Source organism: Carlito syrichta, unplaced genomic scaffold (genome assembly GCF_000164805.1).
Source record: "Carlito syrichta isolate Samal-C Ts95f unplaced genomic scaffold, Tarsius_syrichta-2.0.1 Scaffold103314, whole genome shotgun sequence".
Lineage (NCBI taxonomy): Eukaryota > Metazoa > Chordata > Mammalia > Primates > Tarsiidae > Carlito > Carlito syrichta.
The window spans coordinates 86,405-96,430 of NW_007047410.1; the positions used below are offsets into that span (position 1 = coordinate 86,405).

At 46.9% G+C, this 10,026-nt stretch overlaps 1 protein-coding gene across 2 annotated transcripts in view; it reads left to right on the top strand.

Moving 5' to 3' along the window:
* Positions 1-2,229, top strand: part of ARID1A (AT-rich interaction domain 1A) — a 55,408-nt gene extending 53,179 nt beyond the window's left edge. Inside the window, exon 20 of one of the 2 annotated variants that reach the window (XM_021715835.1) lies at positions 191-2,229. In XM_021715835.1, coding sequence (XP_021571510.1) covers positions 191-1,921 — 1,731 coding nt within the window. In that variant the 3' untranslated portion in view covers positions 1,922-2,229. The remainder of the gene's footprint in view (positions 1-190) is intronic. The other variant, XM_021715839.1, reaches the window with a different exon arrangement.
* The last annotated feature ends 7,797 nt before the right edge of the window (positions 2,230-10,026 follow it).

Here is a 10,026-nt window from a genome sequence, read left to right on the forward strand (position 1 = left end):
GAGAAACAATTTGCTCAGTGGAGAACCTTTGGGAAAGGAGCAACTCTGCCTCTCCCAAGTAATACAGATCTCTGACCTAGAAAGAAAGGGAGAGTGATTAGATAGAAGACTTTGGAGGTCTCTCAAGTTAAAGATTGTCTTCTTAGGCTACTTTTCTCCCTTAATTTATTCCTGTTCTTTCTCTTTCTAGCTCCCAGGGTTGCTAGAACTCCTTGTGGAATATTTCCGACGATGCCTGATCGAGATCTTTGGCATTTTAAAGGAGTATGAAGTGGGTGACCCAGGACAGAGAACACTACTGGACCCTGGGAGATTCAGCAAGGTGTCTAGTCCAGCCCCTATGGAGAGCGGGGAAGAAGAAGAAGAACTTCTAGGTCCTAAACTAGAGGAGGAAGAAGAGGAAGTAGTTGAAAATGATGAGGAGATGGCCTTTTCGGGCAAGGACAAACCAGCTTCAGAAAATAGTGAGGAGAAACTGATCAGTAAGTTTGACAAGCTTCCAGTAAAGATCGTACAGAAGAATGACCCATTTGTGGTGGACTGCTCAGATAAGCTTGGGCGCGTTCAGGAGTTTGACAGTGGCTTGCTACACTGGCGGATTGGTGGGGGGGACACCACTGAGCATATCCAGACCCACTTTGAGAGCAAGACAGAGCTGCTACCTTCCCGGCCTCATGCACCCTGCCCACCAGCCCCCCGGAAACATGTCACAACAGCAGAGGGTACGCCAGGGACAACAGAACAGGAGGGGCCCCCACCTGATGGCCCTCCAGAAAAACGGATCACAGCCACTATGGATGACATGTTGTCTACCCGGTCTAGCACGTTGACCGAGGAGGGAGCTAAGAATGCAGAGGCCTCCAAGGAGAGCAGCAAATTTCCATTTGGCATCAGCCCAACGCAGAGCCACCGGAACATCAAGATCCTGGAGGATGAACCCCACAGTAAGGATGAGACCCCACTGTGTACCCTTCTGGACTGGCAGGATTCCCTTGCCAAGCGCTGCGTCTGTGTCTCCAATACCATCCGAAGCCTGTCATTTGTCCCAGGCAACGACTTTGAGATGTCCAAACACCCAGGGCTGCTGCTCATCCTGGGCAAGCTAATCCTGCTGCACCACAAGCACCCGGAGCGGAAGCAGGCCCCACTGACTTATGAGAAGGAGGAGGAGCAGGACCAAGGGGTGAGCTGCAACAAAGTCGAGTGGTGGTGGGACTGCTTGGAGATGCTCCGGGAGAACACCTTGGTCACGCTTGCCAACATCTCAGGGCAGTTGGACCTCTCTCCATACCCCGAGAGCATCTGCCTGCCTGTCCTCGACGGACTCCTACACTGGGCAGTTTGCCCTTCAGCTGAAGCCCAGGACCCCTTTTCCACCCTGGGCCCCAACGCCGTCCTCTCCCCCCAGAGACTGGTCTTGGAAACCCTCAGCAAACTCAGCATCCAGGACAACAATGTGGACCTGATCCTGGCCACACCCCCCTTCAGCCGCCTGGAGAAGTTGTATAGCACCATGGTGCGCTTCCTCAGTGACCGAAAGAACCCGGTGTGCCGGGAGATGGCCGTTGTACTGCTGGCCAACCTGGCTCAGGGGGACAGCCTGGCAGCCCGTGCCATTGCAGTGCAGAAGGGCAGTATCGGCAACCTCCTGGGCTTCCTAGAGGACAGCCTTGCTGCCACGCAGTTCCAGCAGAGCCAGGCCAGCCTCCTCCACATGCAAAACCCGCCCTTTGAGCCAACTAGTGTGGACATGATGCGGCGGGCTGCCCGCGCGCTGCTTGCCCTGGCCAAGGTAGACGAGAACCACTCAGAGTTTACTCTGTACGAGTCACGGCTGTTGGACATCTCGGTATCACCGTTGATGAACTCATTGGTTTCACAAGTCATTTGTGATGTACTGTTTTTGATTGGCCAGTCATGACAGCCGTGGGACACCCCCCGTGTGTGTGTGTGTGTGTGGAGAACTTAGAAACTGACTGTTGCCCTTTATTTATGCAAAACCACCTCAGAATCCAGTTTACCCTGTGCTGTCCAGCTTCTCCCTTGGGAAAAAAGTCTCTCCTGTTTCTCTTTCCTCCTTCCACCCCCTATCCACGTCACACCTTTCTGTTCCTTGTTCTCTCCTTACTCCCCTCAGGACCCCACCCTATTTGAAAAGACAAAGCTCTGCCTACATAGAAGACTTTTTTATTTTAACCAAAGTTACTGTTGTTTACAGTGAGTTTGGGGAAAAAAATAAAAATGGCTTTCCCGGTCCTTGCATCAACGGGATGCCACATTTCATAACTGTTTTTAATGGTTAAAAAAAAGGAAAAAATACAAAAAAAACTCTGAAGGACAAAAAGGTGACTGCTGAACTGTGTGTGGTTTATTGTACATTCACAATCTTGCAGGAGCCAAGAAGTTCGCAGTTGTGAACAGATCCTGTTCACTGGAGAGGCCTGTGCAGTAGAGTGTAGACCCTTTCATGTACTGTACTGTACACCTGATACTGTAAACATACTGTAATAATAATGTCTCACATGGAAACAAGAGAAAACGCTGGGTCAGCAGCAAGCTGTAGTTTTTAAAAATGTTTTTAGTTAAACGTTGAGGAGAAAAAAAAAGGCTTTTCCCCCAAAGTATCATGTGTGAACCTACAACACCCTGACCTCTTTCTCTCCTCCTTGATTGTATGAATAACCCTGAGATCACCTCTTAGAACTGGTTTTAACCTTTAGCTGCAGCGGCTGCGCTGCCACGTGTGTATATATATGACGTTGTACATTGCACATACCCTTGGATCCCCACAGTTTGGTCCCCCTCCCAGCTACCCCTTTATAGTATGACGAGTTAACAAGTTGGTGACCTGCACAAAGCGAGACACAGCTATTTAATCTCTTGCCAGACATCACCCCTCTTGGTGTGATGCTGTACAGGTCTCTGTAAAAAGTCCTTGCTGTCTCAGCAGCCAATCAACTTATAGTTTATTTTTTTCTGGGTTTTTGTTTTGTTTTGTTTTCTTTCTAATCGAGGTGTGAAAAAGTTCTAGGTTCAGTTGAAGTTCTGATGAAGAAACACAATTGAGATTTTTTCAGTGATAAAATCTGCATATTTGTATTTCAACAATGTAGCTAAAACTTGATGTAAATTCCTCCTTTTTTTCCTTTTTTGGCTTAATGAATATCATTTATTCAGTATGAAATCTTTATACTATATGTTCCACGTGTTAAGAATAAATGTACATTAAATCTTGGTAAGACTTTTGTGAGGCTTTTTATTATTTTCAAACTGTTTAAAAACTTGATTTTCTGTGGGACCAAGGGTGGGAGTGTTCTAGTCCTCTTTTTGCAACTCTCCCTTGGTGTGTGCTATCTCCCCTAAATGGTGGTGTCCTGAATACTGTCATTTATTTACTGTATTCCATTCTAACCTCCACAGTGTAAGTCTAAGCTCTGAGACCTACATAAAAGGCATATTACCTCTTGAAATAAAGAAGGTTTTGATAACAAAGGAATTGATAGTTTAGAAAAAAAACTTTTGGAAGTAGTTGACAAAGGGAAGATACCTCTTTTCTTAGAAATTTTTAACAATTTTATCTAGCGGTAGCCTCCATCTTCAGACTGGCTCCTTTTTTTTTTCTTTCTACATCCAGCAGCAGTATCTTACAGACTGGCTCTTTAACTCCAGACTAGAGCATTCAGCTGCCTTCTTGCCAACTCTGCTTGAAAGTTTAACTTGAACATACCCAAGCTAAAATGTCCTGGCTTCCCCACTAGAAACCTGCTTTTCCCATGTTTTGTTGTTGTTTAGTAAATGGCCACTCCATCTTTTCATTACTTGGTCAAAAAAATTCTTGACTACTTTAATGTCCACATCCAGTTTGTTATAACTCATTCGAAAAATAATCCTCAATCTAGCCACTACCACTGTAGTTCAGGACACTATCATATCTTGGATTCTTGAAACACCTCCTATGCTTCTCCTTTGCCTGGTTGAACCTATTCTCAACACAGCAACCAAAGTCATCCCTATGAAATGTAAGTCAAGGCTGGGCGTGGTGGCTTAAACCTGTAATCCCAGCACTTCGGGAGGCCAAGGTGAAAGGATTGCCTGAGCTCTGGGGTTTGAGACCAGCCTGGGCAACTTGGCGAGACCTTGTCTCTACAATAAGTCAAAAAATAAGCCAGGCGTGTGTCTGTAGTTTCAGTAAATCAAAAAATAAGCCAGGCATGTGTCTGTAGTTTCAGCTACTTGGAAGGCTGAGGTGGAAGGATTGCCTGAGCCCAGCAGGTTGAGGCTGTGGTGGCCATGAGCATGCCACTGCACTCCAGCCTGGGCAACAGAGTGAGACTCCGACTCAAAAAAAAAAAAAGTCAAACTCTTTTAGTGTTTCTCACTCTGAATAAAAGCACAGACCCTTATAGTGGCCTATAAGGCCTTCAGTTATCTACCTTTCTTGCACCATCTTCTCTTCCCCATAGCTCACTCCACTATTACAGGGCTGTTTTCTACCTTGCGTGTTTGTACTTTTCTGTTCCCTCTTCCTGGAATACTCTCACCAGATACCTGCCTGGCTCAAGTCTTTGTTTAAGTGTCATGTGCATAAAATGTGTCCATGTTATTTAGAAGAGCAATCTCTGCTCCCCTGCCACACTTCCCTTTTCTGCCTTGTTTGTCTTTGGCACTTGTTACCATCTCTAGTTTATTACATACTATACTTACCTGTCGCCTTCCACCAGAATGTAAGCTCTGTAAGGATGGTAGTGGGATGTTTTGTTTGCCCCTACATCCCTGTCCTAAGGTATAGCCTGGCACATAGTACCTACTTAATACATAGTTGTTGAATAAAACTGTAGATGTTGGCTAATTGCAGTTTAATGTCACAATATATTGCTTCTCTGCTCATCACCTTCGAAAAACAATGGAGAAACCTTCAGTTTAGGTTTCTTGGGAGATGCCAGAAGCAGTAGCAGAAAATGGTGTTACTGTGGACATTTAGAAGTGAAACTTGAAACAATAGTTTTTTTTTGGTTTTCTATGGGCAGAGTCTTGCAGGTTAGAGTATAATAGCACGATCATGGCTCACTGTAGCCTCAACTCCTGAACTGAAACCATCTTCCTGCCTCAGCCTCCCGAGTAACTGGGACTACAGGTGTGTGCCACCACACCTGGCTAATTTTAAAATTTTTGGTAGGGATGGAATCTATGTTGCCAGGGTTGGTCTCAAACACCTGACCTCAAGCCATTCTCCCACTTCAGCCTCCCAAAGTGCTGGGATTACAGGCATGACCTACTGTGCACAACCTTGAAATTTCTGCCAGGTGCAATGGCTCAAGCCTATAATCCTAGCACTTTGGGAGGCAGAAGCGAGAGGATTGCCTAAGCTCAGAGATTCAAGACCAGCCTGGGCAACTTGGTGAGACCTTATCTCTAAAAGAAGAAAAAAAAAAGTTTCTATTGAGTATCTACTTAATGCTAGACATAGTACATCACAAATAATCCTACCACAGGCCTATGCCCGTGAAGTCAGTATCCTAACTCCTATTTTACAGTTGAGGAAAGTGACTGAGAAAGGTGAAAAGCTTGTCTAAGTTCATACTCCAAGCAAGGTCCACCTGACTCCAAGGCCCATGCTTTTCCCAGGACACCACACTGTACCTCCTTTTTGCATGAGTGGACGGACACCCAGGAGTGTCCTCTAGCTGTGGAGCTCAGTAAGCAAGATTTTTAAAAATTGTATTTACGTGAGGTGAGATTGTCCTAAGAATTTCAATTAAGTGTTCATCAAACTAAGTGAGGCTGTTAATATTTGGGTCAGGGACAGGAATGAGTAATTAGTATTTCTCTGTTAAAAGACGAAAATCTTTATCACCCAAGATGCCTTCCTAGAACTCTTCTAGAAAAAAAATGGGAAGCTTTCCATATCTACATTTTGGTAAGTAAGACTCCTGATGGCAATTTTTGCTCTGAGCCTCTTGAACTCAATTTTCTAGTCTAGAAAGTACATTTCTGGGCTGTGTGTGGATCATTACCTAGGAGTTTGGTTTCCTGGGTTCCTTTCATCTGCTCTCCTGCAATGCAGGGGAGCCTAGCCTGGTCTCCAGTTTCTGACATGGGCCAAGAGAACTGCTAGCCACTGAGCTGTGAGTAATGTGCTTTTGAGAAGTAAATAGAACCCGGCCAGCAGAGAACCCAGGGGTGTGGCCAGTAGTTCTTTTCCCAGACTCCTCCCTCCCCACCCCCCAAATGACCTTAACCTTCTTTCATAGCTGGAGAGCAGCCAAGTCCAGCCTAAACAATACTCTCCACCTCATTGGCTCTTTTGCCTTGCAGCCACTGCCACCCCCAAGTGGCTAAGGCCTTCCCACCAGGCCTCTCAGTGAGGTCAAGGTTTTCTAACTACTGAAAGGCAAACACTGAAGAAAGTGAAAAATAACTAGTGTCTGTGGGCTTTAAAGGAACAGTGTTTGACTCCTGCAATTGGAGGCAAGGCAGGGTCTTTGTCCCAGAGTGGATGGGCATCTTCAAGTGACTCAGCAGAGGCCAAAAAGGATGCTTTTGGTAAATGTCCAAGACCTGACTGGTATCACCCCAGGTGTCAGGATGAATATAAATGTCACCCAGCATCCTTGAAACTGCCAACGAATGCCCTTTTATCCACAGCAAAAAGAAGCATAAAGTTCTGGAAAAGCACAATTGCCTGTCATCCAAAGGCATTAGCCTTGCCTGCTAATAAGCCAGTGTGGTCGCTTTTGCCCCACAACGGCATGGCCTTGGCGCCAACATTCCCAGATAGGGGTCAGCTACTTCAACCCCACAGGATTGGAACCATGGAAAGTTTAGTGTCTGGAAACTGACCTGTTAAGAGTAGATATACTGAGATGTCCCTCTGCCCAACCTGGGGCCAAGGTCACCTCCAGATGTGGAGGCAGGAACAAAGGAAGGCAACTACAGAGAGAATAACTTCTTAAGTGCTCCAGGGAGATAAATATTCCATGAAAACTGTCTTTCTTCTCCATACCTTCAATGGGAAAATCATTTGCTCTCTTTTTGTTGTTGTGAGTTATAACAGCCCATCTTTATTGAGCACTGAAAATCTTATGAAGTAGATATTATCACCTTCATGAGGGCAAAGACTGTGTCTGTCTTGCTCAGTGCTGCAGCCTCATCTCTGTCACACAGTAGGCACTCCTAGGTGTTGAATAAATCAGATAAGATAGGAATGTGGTGGAGGAAAGAGGAGGTTAGGAGTTGTTAAGACTTGGATTGCCCAGCATAGCACATAAAGACTCAGCTATGTGGGGAAAAGGGAAGAGAGGGAAAGTGGTAAAACCGTGAAAGATGAAAATAGTGTAGAGTGATAGAAAGGGAGGTTGGCCGGGCTCGGTGGCTCAGCCTGTAATCCCACGCCTTTGGGAGGCTGAGGTGAGTGAATTGCCTGAGCCCACAGGTTCGAGACCCGCCTGGGCAGCGAGACCTCATCTCTATAATAAATCAGAAATCAGCCGGGTGTGGTAGCGCATGCCTGTAATTCCGGCTACTCGGAAGGATTGCCGGAGCCCAGCAGGTTGAGGCTGCGGTGGCCGGGAGCGGTCACTGCACTCCAGTCTGGGCGACGGAGTGAAACTCCAACTCAAAAAAAAAGAAAGGGAGGTTGGAGACCTGAATTCAAGTCTCATATCTGCACTAGCTGTGTGACTTCAGGCCTGTTACTTCACTTTTGTGATCCTTAGTTCCCTTATCCATGAAATACAGGTATTAAATTAAACAGTTTTATTAATCAGATATGTTTTTTGGGTTTTTTTTGAGTTGGAATCTCACTCTGTCACCCAGACTGGAGTGCAGTGACCGCTCCCGGCCACCGCAGCCTCAACCTGCTGGGCTCCGGCAATCCTTCCGAGTAGCCGGAATTACAGGCACGCGCTACCACGCCCGGCTGATTTTTTTTTTTTTTTTGAGTTGGAGTCTCACTCTGTCACCCGGACTGGAGTGCAGTAGCTGCTCCCGGCCACCGCAGCCTCAACCTGCTGGTCTCTGGCGATCCTTCCGCCTCAGCCTTCCAAGTAACTGGAATTACAGGCATGTGCTACCACGCCCAGCTGATTTTTTTGATTTATTGTAGAGATGAGGTCTCGCTGCCCAGGTAGGTCTCGAACCTGCGGGCTCAGGCAATCCACTCACTCAGCCTCCCAAAGGCACGCGATTTCAGACTGAGCCCGGCTGTTTTTTGATTTATTGTAGAGATGAGGTCTCGCCAAGCTGCACAGGCAGGTCTCGAACCCACGGGCTCAGGCCATCCACTTACCTCAGCCTCCTAAAGTGTGAGATTACAGGCTGAGCCACCGAGCCCGGCTCAGATATGTATTAAGACACACTGTGCAAGGCACTGTTCTAAGTAGTGAGAATACACTGGTGAACAAAGCCCCTGCTCTTCCATTATGTTCAGAACCTTACATCCCTGGAGGGAAACAGACATGGACATCAGTAAAATTGCCGGGCGCAGTGGCTCACGCCTGTAATCCCAGCACTCTGGGAGGTGGAGGCGAGAGGACTGCTTGATCTCAGGAACTTGAGCCCAATCTGGGCAACATAGCAAGAACTCATCTCTACAAAGAATTAAAAAATTAGCCAGGTGTGGTGGCACATGTCTGTAGTTCTAGCTACTCTTTGGGAGGCTGACACAGGAGGATCAGTTGAGCCCAGGAGTTGGAGTCTGTAATGAACTGTGATCGTGCCACTGCACTTCAGCCTGGGCAACAGAGTGAGGCCCTGACTCAAAAGAAAAAGAAAGAGTGAGACACATGAACAAACAGAGTGATGGGATATTACAGAATGGTGAGGAAATGACATCTCTGCTGAGACCCAAATATATTGGGGCTGGCCAAAGGGTGGTTTCATGGTAGAGTGATTCAAGCAGGAAAAATAGCAAAAGCAGATCAAAGCCAGTTCAAGGAACAGAAATGAAATTCTTATCTATCTATTTATTTATTTATTTATTTAGAGTGGGAATCTCACTCTATCACCCAGGCACAGCAATGGCATGCTCATGGCCACTGTAGCCTCAACTTGCTGGGCTCAGGCGATCCTTTCACCTCAGCCTTCCAAGTAGCTGGAACTATAGGCACGCATCACCATGCCCGGCTAATTTTTGATTTATTGTAGAGATGAGAGGTCTCACCAAGTTGTCCAGGTTGGTCTCAAACCCATGGGCTAAGGCAATCCTCTCACCTTAGCTTCCCAAAGTGCTGGGATTATAGGCATGAGCCACTACACCTTGTCGATTTATTTTCTTTTATTTTTTTAATTTTTTTTGAGTTGGAGTCTCACTCTGTCACCCAGACTGGAGTGCAGTGGCCACTTCTGGCCACTGCAACCTCGACCTGCCGGGCTCTGGCGATCCTTATGCCTCAGTCTTCCAAAAAGCTGGAACTACAGGCATACGCTACCACACCCAGCTAATTTTTGATTTATTGTAGAGATGAGGTCTTGCCACGTTGCCCAGGCAGGTCTCGAACCCGTGAGCTCAGGCAATCCACTCACCTCGGCCTCCCAAAGTGCTGGGATTACAGGCTGAGCCACTGAGCCCGGCTATTTTATTTATTTTATTTTGTTTTATTTTATTATTTTATTTATTTTTTGAGTTGGAGTCTCACTCTGTCGCCCAGACTGGAGTGCAGTGGCCACTCCCGGCCACCGCAGCCTTGCCTGCTGGGCTCCGGCGATCCTTCTGCCTCAGCTTTCCAAGTAGCTGGAACTACAGGCGCGCGCTACCACACCTGGCTCATTTTTTGATATATTATAGAGATGAGGTCTCGCCAAGTTGCCCAGGCGGGTCTCGAACCCGCAGGCTCAGGCAGTCCACTCACCTCAGCCTCGCAAAGGCACAGGATTACAGGCTGAGCCACCAAGCCCGGCTATTTATTTTATTTATTTATTTAATTAATTTTTTTTTGAGTTGGAGTCTCACCTCTGTCGCCCAGACTGGAGTGCTGTGGCCACTCCCGGCCACCGCAGCCTCGACCTGCTGGGCTCCGGCGATCCTTC